Here is a 17,645-nt window from a genome sequence, read left to right as displayed (position 1 = left end):
ATGCAGCCAAGGGAGTCACCAGGATCGTGAAGAACCGGTCAGCTGTTCTGGAGGAGGTGGAGAAGTTGCTGCTCATCTGGATGGAAGAGAAGCAGCGTGCAGGGGATACAGTGACTGAGGCTGTCATTTGTGAGAAGGCCAAGGCCTTGCACGCAGACCTCGTACAGTAAGAGCCAGGAACCTCAGCCAAGCCAGAAGTCTTCAAGGCAAGCAGAGGCTGGTTTGAAAGATTCAAAACCAGATCTGGAATCCACAGCGTGGTCAGGCATGGAGAGGCTGCCAGTTCCGAGGTTCCTGCGGCTGAGGACTTTGCCATGGAACTGAAGGACATCTGCCAACAGTGGAAAAACGTGCAGACTTATGCACAGCGGCACCACCCAGACAAGGCTCTGGCACATGACCTTGCGAACATGTTTGATACAAGGATCATGTCCTCTTTCAGAGGGGTGCTGAAAAGGCGGCTGAAGCAGCAGACCATGGAGAGGTTCTTCATGAAGAAGCAAAGAGTGGAAGAGGAACCTGCTGCTTCTCCCAGTGGTGCCCAGTTGCCTTCATCCTCCTCCTCGTCCTCCTAGAAGCCTTGAAGTCAAGCCTTGAAGCCTTCTCCCAGTTGTCCAAGTTGTTAAGTTAAGGTAAGTTAGAGCAGTGATGCTGAGACTTGGGGGACAGAGGGGTCTGTCTCCAAGTTGTCTTTGGCTAACTGTAAACTGCTTCTGTCCTAGCTAGCCAGCCTGAGACCATTCCTGCATGCGCCTTCTCCACGTTTGCCAGTGTCCCTGCCTACTCTACTGCGCCTTCTCCCAGTTGACCAGCTTTCGTGCCATCCCCAGAGAGACCCTCCGCAGCTCTGGGAACGTAAACGACTGCTGCTGTGATGTGGAGACAGTTCTGTCTGCCTCCAGTTTCCTGACTTAAAAGACTGGTCCTGTAGGTTGAGACACTTCAGCCTGACTTGGTCACCTTAAAATGTTTGTGTACAAGTGTCCCCTAGAGCCTTAGAGAGTCCTTTGGTGATTTTAAAAAGTTTCTGTATTGGTTTCTGTATGATGTCCCTGTTTACATGCCTTAAAAATGTACTTTCTGAAGAGTTTTGCACAGTCCAAGGACTGTTTATGACTGTTTCAGTTCAGTTTCAGTGTTGAGCCTCAAGTCAGATGGTCCTGCCTCATGTTTGCTGATTTTTAAATGTTTTTCTGTCATGTTTAAAAAGTTGAAGTTTTGTGCTTGAAATTTTTGAAATCCTCTGTACAGTATGTATGCCTTTAAAGAGCACTTAATAAACACTTTGTAAACCAAATTTGACTTTGTTCTGACTTTTCTTGCCCATAGGAACGCATTAATTAAATTTCAATGCATTCCTATGGGAAAAGGCGCTTCGCAAAACGAAAAAACTGGCATAATGAAAGGACTTGTGGAACGGATTAATTTCGTTATGCGAGGCACCACTGTACATTCACATAATCTGAATCCATTGATACAGGTTGCAGAACTCAGATTCTTGATAAAGAATATGGATTATCTTGTTGCAGAATCTGCGACATGGGTTAGCAGAGAGTACACACAGCACCTGGGCATAAAGCTTATGTCGTATATAGGATGCAGTTCAGGAATGTATACACCAGGGGTGTCAAATTTTTTTCATATAGAGGACTGAATAGCATTCATGGTACCAGATGAAGTTCAAAAGTGACATCATTTAAGCAGGAAGCACGGTCATTAAGTAGATTATGGCCAGAAATAAGAACTATATACATAGAAACTCATTAGCTGTAAATGATAGAAGAGAAAATGTGCAAAACATGAGCATATTTTCAAGATATGGAAGAGCCCAAGTATCTTTTTAAAAAAAATTTTTATTCATAAATAACACAAGGAATGCAATTTTAGAGCATAATAATATCCATAAAGAAGGAAAAAAGAAAGAAAAAGTGAAAAAAATAAGAAAAGTGACAGCTATACAAAAATATCTAAAAAAGGTTTCCAAATATCAAAAAATTTATCAACACAAAATTGTCTTTTATATGCAACTGATTCAAACAGTGATAGTGCCAGGAGATCTTCCCTCCATTGGGTGACAGTAGGTGGGCATATGTCCTTCCAGTATTTAAGTATAATTCTTTTTGCAATAGTCAGGGCACAGAGAGTCTATGTTTGTTGTCCTTCAGAAAGTTTCCATAAGGTTGGAATATAATTCAAAAGAATATACATATCTTAAAAAAAAAAAAGATTTCTCCAAAACCTGATTAATATTAATAATGACCTCTATCCAAAAACCTTGTATAATAAAACGGTTGTTGGCATCCTTCAGTCTCGGAAGACTATGGTATCGTGCTCTGAATAGTGGTTCTGGAACAGTGTCCTCTCCAGTGCGCGAAGCCTGGGTAAAGTAGATATGGAGGATAGACTGTTACCCATGCAGCAAATCCCCCTCACGTCATTGAAATGGTCCAATGGAAAGGCAGATGCCAATACAGTTGGTTCGGTGTTGCAGGAGTTGCCAGAACATGACTGTGTTCAGCCATGAACTGCCTCAGGGACCCCGGCTCCAAATTTTGCTTCGATGTTGACTCCAGAAGCCTTTTCCATAACTGGATGTAGCCACAAGGCAGTGGAGGTTCAGGATCAGAGTTTTCCTTCTCTCAGATGAGCTGCCTTCCCAGGCTAATGAGTCCCATCTACCCGGTATAATAACACAAGACCACAACATATGATGGAATAATGCATTATGCTCACCACATCGCCAGCAAGTTGATTCCTTGATAAATCCCTTATTGAACAGACGTTTAGGAGTCCAATAAACTCTAAAAAGAATTTTTTGTTGGATCAAGCGTAGCTTAAGGTCCATAGATATTTTAGTTATATTTGCTGTTACAATTTTCCATGGCTCATCTAAAACGGGGTTTTCCAACTCTTCATTTCACATATCCTGAAGACTATTAAGATTGTATTTGTTCAATGACATTAAATGCTTATATAACACTATTGTAGGCTTTATTTTCTTATTAGATTCAGTTAATGTTACTAAAATTGAAGGTGTTTGAGATGCTGATATTGCAGCTAGGCCAAACCTGCTTACTAACAAATGCTGCAATTCCAAGAGTTGCCATTCTGCTGAGGGTGGCAGTTTGTATTTACGCTTTAATTTGTCAAAGGAGAAAAACTCCTGATCATCATTGACAAGTTGATCCAGAGTAAGAATTCCTCTATTGACCCAACTCTCCAAAAAAAAGTCTTTCCTCCAATTTTTAATTCAGGGTTATCCCAAAGCGTAGTCCAAGCACAAGTGAATGGATCAAATCTATATTTCCTGGCCATACTGGACCATAAATGTCTAATTGATAAGATTTTAGGTGGGACTCCATCTATCTTAACCCATGAGGAACCTGAGACTGTCCACCTAGTCAGAGGGGTTTTATATGAGGCTTCTGATATGAAGTCTTGTCAAAATTTATAGACTGGTCCCAATACAGTATAACGAATGCCCCGTGCAGTGAAAAACCCGCAGAACGAAAGCGGTGTGTGAAGTTTGGTAACTCGCATAACGAATTTTTATGACTTATGCTTCGCATAATGAATTTTTTTTTTATTGTCCTGGTTTGTCTTAAGGGGGGGATCTTCATGTCCCTTTATGATCCCGTCCACCCTAGTAAGGGGCGGATCTTCATGTCCCTTTATGATCCCGTCCACCCTAGTAAGGGGCGGATCTTCATGTCAGCTTGCTCCCAGGAAAGTGTGCACAGGATTACAGCCTTCAAACTCCCCACTCAGCATCCCCCCATCGCTCATTCACCCTCTCACTGCCCCATTTCCTTCACGTTTCCCCCCATGATTACGGCAAAAGCAATTGAGTGCAGCTGCTGTGTCCTCCCCAGCTTAGAGCACAATCCTGTGCATGTCTCCTCAGAAGTAAGTCCCATTGTGCTTACCCCCAGGAAAGTGTGCACAGGATTACAGCCTTCAAGCTCCCCACTCAGCATCCCCCCCGTTTTTGAAATCCTCTGTACAGTATGTATGCCTTTAAAGAGCACTTAATAAACACTTTGTAAACCAAATTTGACTTTGTTCTGACTTTTCTTGCCCATAGGAACGCATTAATTAAATTTCAATGCATTCCTATGGGAAAACGTGCTTTGCAAAACGAAAAACTGGCATAACGAAAGGACTCGTGGAACGGATTAATTTCGTTATGCGAGGCACCACTGTAATTAGTGGACGAGAGAAGATATGCTTGATGGTATAAGATCTGGAAATCCAAATCCACCTTCAATATAGGGAAGCTGCATTCTCTTTAATGAAATCTGCAGTTGAGAAGAACCCCAAATAAATTTTCTAAATAATACATAGAATTTGTGAATGTATTTATGGGGTATATAAAAGGGGATTGCGCGTAGCACATACAAAATGCGTGGAATAATATTCATTTTTATAGTATTTACTTTACCCCATAAAGACAGATTCAAGGAGGCCCATCTGTCCAAATCAAGTGATATTTCATTTATGAGTTTGTTAATGTTTAGGGCTGTAATCTGTGTAATATCGCTAGGAATTTGTATACCTAAATATTTAATAACATCCGGACACCACCGGAATTGCTACTCACTGTACATGCTACGAAGATTATTATCACCAAGTGGCATAATTTCAGACTTGGTCCAGTTAATTGAATAGCCAGATAATTTTCCAAAGCCATTAATTACCTTCATCAGTTCTGCTATGGAGGATTGTGGATTTGAAATAAATAATAAAATGTCATCAGTATATAAAATAATATTGAATTCTTTGAATTTATAAAGCCACAAATATTTCTATTCTGCCTGATAGCACATGCTAAAACTTCTAAACACAAATTGAATATCAATGGCGAAAGTGGGCATCCCTGTCATGTTCCCCTTTCTAAAAAAAAACTTGGAGAAATATAACCATTAGTCACCACTCTTGATTTTGGGACAAGAATATAAAATAGAAATCCACATGACAATATTTGAGGGGAGCCCTAATTTTTTCAATGCAGTAAAAATAAATTGCCATCGTACCATGTCAAAGGCCTTTTCCGCATCAAGGGACAAAATAACTGATGGATCGTGTTTCTTACTTTCCAAGGCAACTAGATCAGACACCACTCTTAAATTATCGGCACCTTGTCTATCATGTATAAATTCCACTTGGTCTGGCTTGACCAATGTCTTGATAACCTTTTGGAGGCATGTGGCTAGAACATTAGTTAATATTTTAGCATCCACATTCATTAAAGAGATGGGTTGGTAGTTAGCACATTTAGAGTGGTCTTTGTTTGGTTTGGGAATTAATGTTATATAAGCATCATATATTGTAGGAGGGAGAGTCATTGTCTCAAACATTTCATTATATATCTGGTATAATTTAGGAATCAAAAATTTTGAAGAAGTTTTATACCATTCAATGCTAAACCCATCAGGTCCAGCGGCTTTGCCATTTTTGATTTTGTGAATTGCACACTTATTTTCCTCCATTTCCACTGGAGCTGATAAAATTTGTTGTTGAGAAATATCCAATATAGTGAGGTCAAGTTTAGAGAAAAAAGTTTCCAGTTCTGTATCTGGTAGGTCTTCAGTTTTGCTATACAATCTAGAATAAAATCTATAAAACTGTGTATTAATGTCACTAGATTTCGTATATGATATGTTCTCAGCATCTTTAGTAATAGAAATGTGATTACTATGCTTTTTATTCCTAAGATGATGTGTAAGTATCCTACCAGTTCTTTCTCCCATCTCCCAATACTTTTGTTTAGTGTACATTAAAGCATGTTCTAAGTTTACTGAGAGTAAAACTTCTAATTCATATTTCTTTTTCTTGCATCTGACGAAATGTTAATGGAGTAGGGAATACTGCCAACACTCTAAGTCAGGGGTGCCCAAACCCCGGCCCTGGGGCCACTTGTGGCCTTTGAGACCTCTCAATGCGGCCCTCAAGGAGCCCCCAGTCTCCAATGAGTCTCTGGCCTTCCAGAGATTTGTTGGAGCCCACACTGGCCCGACACAACTGCTCTCAGTGTGAGAGCGACTTTTGACCTTTCATGTGAGCTGTGGAATGAGGGCTCCCTCCACTGCTTGTTGTTTCACGTCTGTGATGCAGTAGCGGCAGCAAAGGAAAGGCCAGCCTTGCTTTGTGCGAGGCCTTTTATAGGCCTTGAGCTATTGCAAAACCTTCATTCATTCATATAAGTTCATCTTGAATATATTCATTTATGTAAACTTATGTAAATTTATTCAAATTTTAAATGTAAATTAATTCTTTTTTCCCCCCCGGCCCCCGACACAGTGTCAGAGAGACGATGTGGCCCTCCTGCCAAAAACTTTGGACACCCCTGCTCTAAGTGAATGCTTCAACTCATTCTTGGGACTTTCCTCCCTTGCCTTTCTCTGTTTTTTCTTGTATACTGCATAGGCTATAACCTTTCCCCTCATTACAGATTTAGCAGCTTCCCATTCAATAACTCTGGAAGTTGTAGAGCCTTAATTAATGACAAAGTATTCTATTAATTCCTTGATCATTTGTTTTTTAAAATCTTCATCATTCAGAAGTGACACATTCAATCGCCACAACTGCTGTTTAACCTCATCTAATAATTGGAGGCTCAATGAAACAGGTTCATGATCAGAGATAGAAATCACATCAATTTCACAGGTAGATACCTTAGACACAAGGGGAGCTGATATAAGAAAATAGTCCAATCGGAAACAATTATGATGAGTTGCAGAGACAAAGGTAAATTCCCTTTCATTTGGATGCAATAAGCGCCATGCTTATATGCTTATAACTATTTCAGTAATTTATATGGATACACAGGTTGTATTCTGTATGCATATCTTTGGAATGTTGTATTCTGGATGCATATCTTTGGAAACTCCTATATGTTTTATATGTAAGTGGCACTGCTGACAGGGCAGACCGTATGAGAACTGGGTTCTCCTGGCCCCTTGGCAGCATCTTCCTCTCTCACCTTTATTGGTCTGCCCCTTCCCCTGTAGCATTCCTTGCCTTCTGAGGTCACCTTCCATCTCTCTTTCTCACAGCCTTGCCGAAAGCAGCATTGGTGAAAGGGCAGTGCTGAAAGAAGCCAAGTATCATGTAGGCTAGATAAAGAGCTTCCACGAGTCGATATGTTTTGCATCCCTGGAATGTACTGTATGTTGCAACAAGTGTGGAAACAGTTACTCCAAAGGGAAAGACACGAGTGTTAGAGGGCGATGGTTATCACTAAAGCAAAAATCCATTGGAAGTGAGCATTTCTCATAGATGTAGCAAATATTTGGATGCAAAGCACATTTGGTGTGGTCTGGAAGTTTTGCTGTCGCCTTGCCTGAAAAAGCTAAGCGGGATCAGCTGCTTGGAAGGGATACCGGGAGACTATAAGAGCCTGCTGGTGTATCTGTGTGGAGGAGTGCGTAGGAGTCAGGTAGCAAGAAATGGATAACCTCTTGAGAACCTTTCCAAAGCTTGGTTTGCAGCCACCTGTGAGAGCCTGGAGGGCACAAGAGTCAGCAGCCAACATGACTGCACTATGAAGGGAAACATCTGGAGAAATGGAAGGTTCTATGACATTTTCTCATAAAATAATACTTGTAAAAACCTCATTGAAAAATGGGGTTTATGTTCAGTATGCCTTATGTAAACAACCTTGGGCCTGGGAGAAAGGTAGTATATAACTACAAGAAATAAAAAAATAAAATAAAGCCCACATGGGTTTTCTTATCTGTGTGCTATGACTTTTCCCCAAATAATAAGCCAAGTACCTTTTTTACTTCTTAATTGGCAAGTTCAGAATCTTTCCTATGGGTTTTGAACACCTGGTGGGAAAACTCACATGGTTGTCAGATATCTCTGAGTTTTGAGTCAGAGGAGGTGAGGCAGTGCTGGAGTAGGGAATAGCACAACTTTTTCCAAAGATAAACCCCAGGTTGGAGTGAATGTGTGGCTGCAAATCTCATGGGGCTTGATACTCACATATGGAATATATATGCATGTCTGGTGTGAGCCTGACTCAGTAGTACTACTGAATGGAGAGGGGCAGAGCAGATGTGTTAATTCTGAAATTCTCCATTTCTGAAACTTTTAACACCAACTTGAGGCACAAATAGCAGAGGGAGGCACAGCAAGAATCTCTCTGTCTTTATAGCTTATGAAACCAACTGTAAGCCTGAACTGTATTTTAAGTGTTCTTAAACGTGTGTCTTTAAACTGCACTTAACGGGGGAAAAAACCCTTAATCATATTCTGCTCCTCCTCCTCAACTTGCAGGAGGTTTTGCCACTAAACAGTGTCCACAGTCAATCTCTTTATGACTGGGGGCTTTCGACAGAAGAGTAGGGAGAGAGAGACATTAGTAAGAGAAGATGATCTATTTGCTTATCCCATGACAGCTAAGTTTACTCAAGTCCTTCCGGAGAGAGAATTTGTCAAAAACCTTTTGGAAATCTGGATCTTTATAATTATCCATTATGGGGTCTTTATTCCATATAATATAGTTAAAGAGCCCCCCAGTATGTGCCCTTGATCTGCTGATACCTCATCTTTCTAGTGGAAAGGTTTATTTTTTGGTAAGTTAAGCATGATCTGTACTCTCCTTTTGAAATGGTGAGAAACTCTCACCATTACTGAGGAACAAGGAGAAAGAAAACAAAGTAGTATTGGTAAGGTTGTGTCCATTTCAACTTCATTTTTAAAGGGATTTATTCCAACAGGCTGGGCCACACAAATGAAAAGCCAGAGAACTCATGTATCACAATTGTTTTGTTTATCTGTATCAAATTACATAGTAAAGTAATGAATGGCATTTTCAGAACAACTTTCTTGAATACTGTTGAATACAAATAAAATTCAGAAGATTTCTCAATTATCTGAAGTACATTGTCTTAAAACTGTGCGTTGAAATAAAATATTTTCTTTTGGCATATCCTGATGAGACAGCCTGCATGAATATTTCTGTACTTCCTTTTCACAACTGTATGTATTTTGAGATGTAAACTCAAGCCCACAACAAAAAGAGAGGGTCCTGTTATGGGCTTTATTTATATCCGAAGAATACTGTTTTTCTGCCCTGGAAAAAATGAGACCACGGAGCCTTAATGTGACACACATCAAGAATCTAGATTTTGCTCTCAATCAGGAGCCTGCTCCAAAATTTCCTAAAGCCAATCAAGTGGCATCAAGCTACATGACCTTGGGTCAGCCCCACGAATCATGGGCAAATTACTATTTACTGTGATGGAAGCAGGATTAAATCCAAGGAGTATGCAAATCCAGCATACAGGGGAGTAAAGAGGATCAGGTTTTTCTTTCTTCCACCAGTTTTCACACTAGTGCAATGGCAATAATTATATGTTACATCAATTGAACCTGTGAATGGTTTCTCACCTAAATGAGGTGAGCAGAGTTGGCCAGGATTAAATATATTAGAGGTTGCTAAAGAAGTGTTATACCAAAGCTAAGCAGCTGTGAGTATTTTCATACAGTGCTGCTCCTAGAAACTGTACTACGGATACAAAGTGCCAAGCTGAACAGAACCTGGCAACCTGGCCTCTAATTTAAGTCATGCAAGACACCGTGGTGTTGGGAAGAGGAAAAGGAGCATCAGATCAAAGATCCGTGAAAGGCAAAAGTGAACAGAAGTACAGAAGCCTCAATGCATGGTAACTGGGGAGGGGGGAATGGGGAAAGGGTAAGCAATGACCTCCCTCTTGATCCCTTGGGTTGCCCAGTATCAGTGGAAGTCAGGTGTCTCTGGGAAGGTGCAGCCAGAGCGCTTTATGATCACACTGGCTGCGTAGTGTCCAGCACGGATGCACTCAACCAGTGGCCGGTCGTAGACAAGCTGGGAGAGGAAACCTGAAGGACAAGAGAGAAAGAAAGCATTAGACTGAGAGCATCTCTCTCCGAGGAAGAGGCGGGGGGCCAACAGGGCACATTGCTGCAGACAACCTGGTGTTCTATTGATACCAACATGCCTTCCAACCAATGATGTATAACCAAATCAGAGTTCCAGTGCAATGAGAGGAGCTTCACTTTCCAGTATTTCCTAAGAGAAGCGCTCCTTCTCGTTTTCAAGAAAACAACTTCACCAGGGCTCTTTTACCAGCTCTGACTTGCCTTGATTAAACAAGAATGCTGTGGTTGGGGTGACTCATTACTGTAGATTTCATATGTTTACATTCTCCACTGTGTGTTTATTTTTAATTCTGCATCATTTTAAAAAAACTCTGTAACAACCTGCAGTTATTAAACAAATAAATGAAATCACGATAAATTACTACTACAATTCAGCACTTTTTAACCATCACCATTTGTTAGGGGGAATTTCATATTCCAAGGAGCACCTTTTTAGCAAGAAGTAAAAGTTAGTGGCTCTAACTTGTCCTTGTGCAGTGCAATCCTATCTTGCATTGGAACAGGCTGGCCAGGAGGTCTGCACTGTATCCAGTGCAAGACTGGGGCTAGAATGGGCTCAGCCGGAGGCAAGGGGAAACTCTTCCCCTTACCCCTGGGTAAGCCACCACAGCCCCAATGGGTCTCCTTGGACCTGTACTACCTCAGGAGGTGGCACAAGTCAGAGGAGAATGGAGCAGCCTGGAGTTGCTCTGTGCTGCTCGGGGAATGGGGTTGGGATCCAGCATAACTGGCGGGTCCCAGCCCCACCTCCTGCTCCCCACCCGCCCACCCGCCCACCAGAACGCCTCCTTTCAGCCCTCCCCAGACTCCTGCGTCAGCCAAGCTCAGCCGATGCAACCTTCCCTCCCCACATTGGCACGGAGGCTGGATGCAGCCTCCATGGGCTGGTGTGTGTCCCTGCACCGGCCTAACTAATAGTTAGGATTGCACCCTTAGTCACCTGGTACATGATCTCCCCAAAGAAAAATGAATTACCTTTAAGCATTTCCTTCCTATGAGCAAAAAGGGGATCTGGGGTACAACTTCAGCCCAGAAATGGATTTCCCATTGGGGTAACTATGTATCCTGGCTAAGTTTCATTAGTTTACTCCTAACTTTCATTTATCCACTTCATTTCATTATGCTAGAAAAGTATTCCAAAGAACTCCTGGTTATCCTCTGTTCAAACACAAGCCATGCGAATGGATGACCCGAAGTGATATAACTAAAGAGGGGGAGCAGCTCTGAATTTAGACCTTACTGAACACACGTACCTGGGAGTCAGTTCTATTGAAATAAATAGAACCTACTACTGAGTAAATATGCCTAGGACCACACAGTGAATGTACATATTGAGTACAAAAATACACCATTACAGACTACTGTATTTATGTGTATGTATTTAGAAAACATGTAGTGGTGTACAGAGATACATACTGACATTTATTTAGCCAATATATACCCTGCCCTTTTCCCCAATAAGGGGAACTCGAGGTGGTTTACAGAACCATAAAATATATACATTTACACTCATTTCTACTTTCCAATAACATCCAATAACATTATACTTCTACTTTCAGATACAATTATATTTTCAAGAGATTCATCTGTAACCATGATAACATCTATCTGGGGTAAATAGCTACTGCTCTATACAAAAATCTCTTTTCCTATTTCTGAACGAGGGCTAAACATAGGGAGGAAAAATTGGGGTTATAGAAATTCAAAGCAAAAATCAGGCAAGACCATGATTCGAAGCCTAATGACAATTTTTCCATTGAAAAGCATAAATAGAGATTTAAGGAGCTCCAGCAATGGATACTAGAGCTGCCAGCAAAGTTCTACCACGTTAGGCTTGGACAATCATAGAATCCTAGAGCCCAAATCCAGGGAGCCATGGGAGAACAGCTGAGGGCTACTACAAACATCCTTACTTTTCTCTCCTCATGCACTGCCACTCTCCAGATTAGGAAAGGGGAATGTTTGGAAGATGATGGTGGTAGGCTATTAGAGAAGATTTAGGGGTATTGGGAAGGCAGCTTTCCAAGCTTTGGACTGGCCCCAAAAGCAGTTTGAGCTCCTCTGATTTTTAAGAACTGAATGGGAAGTAAGTTTTGGGAGACAGGTGATATAACTCTAGCTGTAAAGGGGACATTGGGTATAACTATTCACAGATCTCAGTATCAGAGGGTGTACATTTTTAATTAATTACGAACAAAAGGGTTAGAGCAGGTATATTCATTTTAAGAACACTTAGTCTAATGATCAACTGTTGGAGGCGGGAGATGCCAGGCTCATGTATCTAGTAAGACCACTCTCTGCTCCCAAACACATTACCCTTAACTTCTGAAACCTATGTTTCCCTGTTGTTTTTCGGCAGTAGCGACAGAAATAAACTCCAGATATTTTCAGAATATTTTACTGTGTTCTTACTTCATACAGTGCAGGTTTGAAGCCAGGCATTGAATGTAGATGTTGGAGTCCCAGTACAAATTAAGCCCTAGTGAAACTTTATGAAACTTTCAAATGGTTGGCAACCTTCAGTCCCGAAAGACTATGGTATAAGCCTACAGCACCCCGTATTCCTAGGTGGTCTCCCATCCAAGTACTAACCAGGCCTGACCCTGCTTAGCTTGCGAGATCAGACGAGGTCAAGCTTCAAGACATACACAAAAACTACTCGTTTCTGTTAAGATTCAATGTTCTGCAGTCTGAAAACTGCAAATGCAAGAAAGCAGAAAACATTTCTTATTTATGTCAATCTTATAGGGAGGCTCTAAGCAACAGCAGTTTGATGAGATTTTCCTAGTCAGATTTGAGGCATAGACCACAGGCACAAATGGAAGAGGACAAAGAATTCCTAGGACAGTAGGAAATACTTTGGGGGGGTATGCCACAAAAATCTCAGCTATGTATAACCCTCAGTCGAAGGCTGCCAGGCACCTCCTAGTGGTGGCAAGACAGTCTACCAGCCCAGAGTCGGTGCACTGCCTCAAAACTGAAGCAGCATGTCTGGCAAAAATCAAATGGTTTATGAACAATGTGAGAAAAATAGCCTGCTATCCATTAACATGCATTCTTATAGGACAAATCCCTGGACACAAATAGAGTGTCTGAACTGCCTGGCAGGACTGAAACTTGCCAATACGTTTGTAGGTGCTTAAAACTCAAGAGCCAGTAGTGTCTGTCTGTACATAAAAATTAGTCTTTGAAAAATAGCTATTTCTGAGTCAGTATGTCTAGAATGTATTGGGCAGGCCTCCAAACACCACAAGGAGAGAACTAAGTTTTGCAAACTTGTGCAAAGAGCATGAGTCCAAAAAGGGGGGTTTACAGAAAGATGAAAAATGATCTTTTTCAGTTTGGCCAGGGCTCAAGAATATGTATATATGTATATAGCAAGGGTTGGGAAAGATCTTACAGAGTAAAAAGCCATTGATTGGTCATTACATCTAGATATTACAGCTTCGACAGTTCACATCTTTTTCATGTGCTGACCACAACAGGACTCCAAGAGTGTATCTATACTATAGATCAGGCATTCTTCAACCTTTCTCATCTCACAGTACACTGACAAGGCACTAAAATAGTCAAGGCACACCATCAGGTTTTTGACAGTTGAAAAGGCACACCAGGTCCCAGTGGGGGACTCACATCCCCCATTGGTCCTACTAATAAATGACCTTCCCCTAAATTCCTGTGGCACACCTGTGGACCACTCATGGCACACAAATGTGCCACAGTACAGTAGTTGAAAATGGCTGCTGTAGATGTATGCTGATTGCAGGGTTACTCCAATTCCTTCAGGGCAGAAGTTCTCACACATTTAGCACTGGGACCCACTTCTTAGAATGAGAATCTGTTGGGACCCACTAGAAGTGATGTCATGACCGGAAGTGACATCATCAAGCAGGAAAATGTTTACCATTCTAGGCTGTAATCCTATCCACACTTACCCAGGAGTAAGTCCCATTTACTGTCATTATTAAAAGCATATACATAGTAGCCTGTTCAAAGTACAGGTCTGTAACATTTCCCCAAATGTAGCCACATACTATGTTAGCATCAAGTCAAATATACTAAAAATAAAATATTGAAATGAATGGGGACCCACCTGAATTTGGCTCGCGAACCACCTAGTGGGTCCCGACCCACAGTTTGAGAAACACTGCCCCAGGGGATTCCAACAAATAATTCTCAGTAGTTTATCAAATGATAATTGCTAGATGATGATGATGATGATGATGATGATGATGATGAACTTTATTTATATCCTGCCTTTCTCCCCACAAGGACCCAAGGCGGCTTACAACAATGGTTAAAAACATTAATTAAAAACATAATTTGAAAACATATTTGCAGAACACGTCTTAAAAACAGCAGTCAGAAAAGACTGCAATGACTTTGGAACAGGAAATGACTGTTAAATAGATAGGAAACCAATATCAGTTTGAGGTGTATATATGCCTAAAGGCTTTTTTATTAGGTCTAGCATTGGTGGAAAAGCCTTTAGGGACTGGCTGTGGCGCAAAGGTTTACAGCAGCACAACAATCTAGTACCTGCGTGCTGCGGTATCCCTGGGGGTTCCATTTCAGAACCCTCCATAGGTATGTGAAACCATGGATACTGGGGATGCCCCAGTGTGCACCCTGGACCCTCCAGAGGTGAGGGGAGCATAGATAGCTAAAGAGTTCAAAACTTTCCTACTACTACTACTACTACTACTACTACTACTACTACTACTAATAATAATAATAATAATAATAATAATACAAGTATTTATATACCGCCTTTCTTGTTCGTCAGATTTCTCCTCAGACTTTAATTCAAGGCGGTTTACATAGGCAGACTATACTAAATCCCAATAGGGATTTTTACAATTGAAGAAGGTTCGGTCTTTCAAGAACCACAACATTTCAGATGGAGCTTTTATGATCTGGTATCACATTCTGGTCTCCATTTTCCCCCCACACAGGCTGACACCGGCCAAAGAGCAGGTGGAATAACTCGGCAGAACTCGGCTAGGCTTGTCAGCTACTTCAAGGTCTCGCCATTCACAGTGGCCTCGAACCGGCGACCTTCGGATGTTATCTTCAGGCAAACGGAGACTCTACCCTCTAGACCAGACCTCCTGCCCTCATCAGGAGGAAACGGAGGCTCTACCCTCATCAGACCAGACCTCATCAGGAAGGTGCTTCAGCCCTTTGGTTACTTTGGTTGGCTTCATTTGCACTTTTTCCAGCAGTACAATATCCTTCCTTGAGGTGTGCAACCAGAACTTTACATAGTATTCCAAATGTAACTATACCATAGATTTATATAGGGCACTATAATATTAGCAATCTTATTTTTGATCCCTTTCCTAATGATCTCTAGGAATTTTGTCTTCCTCACAGCTGCCACACACTGGGTCAATGTTTACATTGAACTATCCAACAAGACAGCAATATCTCATCCCAATATGCATGAATTTACACTTACTCACAATGAACCTTGCTTGCCACTTGGCATTGGCATCGTTAAGGGTGTGCGGACCACACCAGGTGACACACTTTGAGGTGTGCTTGACACCACTACTGGCCAAAACTGTGAAAATCTTGGTATTTTCAAATAATACCATCATGTAACAAAAAGTGGATTTCTTTATCTCAAAACTGACCAATAAGACTGATTGTTCTGAGAGCCAATGAGCCGTCATTATGACACAGCAGGAAGCCAATAAGGTGTATGAGTCAGCTCTCATTTCCACATATCAGAGATAATTCTAGAACTCATATTCAGTTGTATGATTGCCGTCCAGTTGGCCATTAGCTTTTTGTTGGTTACTGATTTGTTGGATAACCTGCACTGTTATATAGTAAAATAAACAAATATAGTTAATGGGAGTATACCAACCCTAGGGATGCCACAACATTTAGGTTGTGCATACGATACATTCTATACAGTCTGGAATGGGAGGAGGTCCATCATGGGGCTGATGCAATGAACTCTCACACCGGGTGACAGAAACCCTGGTGATGCCTCTGCCATTTGGTTTCTCATTCATCCAATTTAGATATTTCCTTTTGGAGCATTTCCAAGATGATTGTAGCATATGAACTGTCACATACGCCTTTGTCAGTCAAGATACTACAATTCAGGGATAATTCAATTGTAACACCTAGCCACTATCCAGCAATGCTTTTAAAAGAAAACTATTGATCATGAACCTCCAGGAAAGGAACAAGGAGTGCTGCCTGCTTTTGCAGTGGGTTGTTGGCTAGCTAAATCTTTCACTTGATGCTGCAAACGATACTTTTTTAAGGACATGGTTATGACTGTTAATGTACTCTCCTCCTACCATATCTTTTCTCTTTCCTCTTTAGTGAAAAAAAGGCCAGATGACTCAGGAGCTGGCTATACCACTGGATCTCACACATTTAGCATCAGGACCCACTTTTTAGAATGAGAATCTGTCAGGACCCACCAAAAGTGATGTCATGACCAGATGTGACATCATCAAGCAGGAAAATTTTTAACAATCCTAGGCTGCAATCCTACCCACACTTACCCAGGAGTAAGTCCCACTGACTATCATTGTTAAAAACATATACATAATAATCTATTAAAAGTATAGAGCTGTAACATTCCCCAGATGCAGTCACATACCATGGTAGTATGAAGTCTATTTTTTTTAAAAGTATTGAATTGAACGGTGACCCACCTGAAATTGACTTGCAAACCACCTAGTGGGTCCCAACCCACAGTATGAGAAATGCTGGGCTATACTAATGAAGACCTTCCATCTACATAGCTGCATAGCTTAGACCTGTGGCTAAGAAACTGAACTGCAAATCAGGATGTCCCTAGTTTTATATCTCACTCAAAAGTTGGCACTTAGCCTCATTCTGCCATTTTGCAATATAGGGATTATACTAACCTCGCTTATAGGTTGTTGTAAAAATTATAACAATATATACATGCATGCTTTGAACAGCCAAAATGGTGATATAAAATCACCACAAACAACCCAAGAAATCATAAAATAGCTGCCAGTGGAACTAGTAGACCAACCATTCAATTCCAGCTCTCAACTGGGGATGCTCACTTTTTTTTTTTTTAACAGTAGAATGAAAGCATCAAGATCTACCATAGGCTGGTTGGGAGAAAAAATGAGATGAGGATTATGAAGGCATTCATACATACTCAATATATCTATGTTCTATTTCTATCTACTGAAAAATTATATAATTGTTTTTAAATAAAATGAATAAAAAAGAGAAACAATAAATGACACAGTTTTTCAATGAACATGAAAGTTCAGACCTTACAAGTTATGAAACCTAACAATTTAAAATTAAATTTAAAATTAGAAAACTTTGAATATTGGCAAGACTGTTTGAATGAGAACTGCTTTGCTATGGTTATCAAAGATGCTTACTTTCAGGCCAAAGTGGGAACAGCAAAATATTTTTTATTAAAAAGGCCCCAAGCCAAATAAACAGGATTTTCAATGAAAAGGAAACTGCTTGCAATAGTCAATTTTTAATAACGAAATCCTCTTCTAAAACAGAATGCTATTTAATGCATTTTTGCAACTTGATTCTGCTTCCTCAGATATATTTTTAAAAATGTCAAGATCCATTCATACTGACCCCAAAAGTGGAGCTCTAATTTTCGTATTTACAAGTAGTAGTAATACGATTTGCATAATGCTTTCCAAGTGTGCAAAACATTTCACATGTATTATCTAGCAGAG

The 17,645-nt window shown here is 40.8% G+C and overlaps 1 protein-coding gene across 2 annotated transcripts in view; it reads right to left on the bottom strand.

The window, feature by feature from the left end:
* Positions 1–8,688: 8,688 nt before the first annotated feature.
* ADK (adenosine kinase) overlaps positions 8,689–17,645 on the bottom strand; it is a 259,891-nt gene continuing 250,934 nt past the window's right edge. For both annotated transcript variants that reach the window (XM_066620531.1, XM_066620532.1), the window contains exon 11: positions 8,689–9,867. In XM_066620531.1, the coding sequence (XP_066476628.1) occupies positions 9,743–9,867 (125 nt within the window). In that variant the 3' untranslated portion in view covers positions 8,689–9,742. The remainder of the gene's footprint in view (positions 9,868–17,645) is intronic.

Source organism: Tiliqua scincoides, chromosome 3 (assembly GCF_035046505.1).
Source record: "Tiliqua scincoides isolate rTilSci1 chromosome 3, rTilSci1.hap2, whole genome shotgun sequence".
Classification (NCBI taxonomy): Eukaryota; Metazoa; Chordata; class Lepidosauria; order Squamata; family Scincidae; genus Tiliqua; species Tiliqua scincoides.
This window is presented reverse-complemented; position numbering and strand designations above follow the sequence as displayed.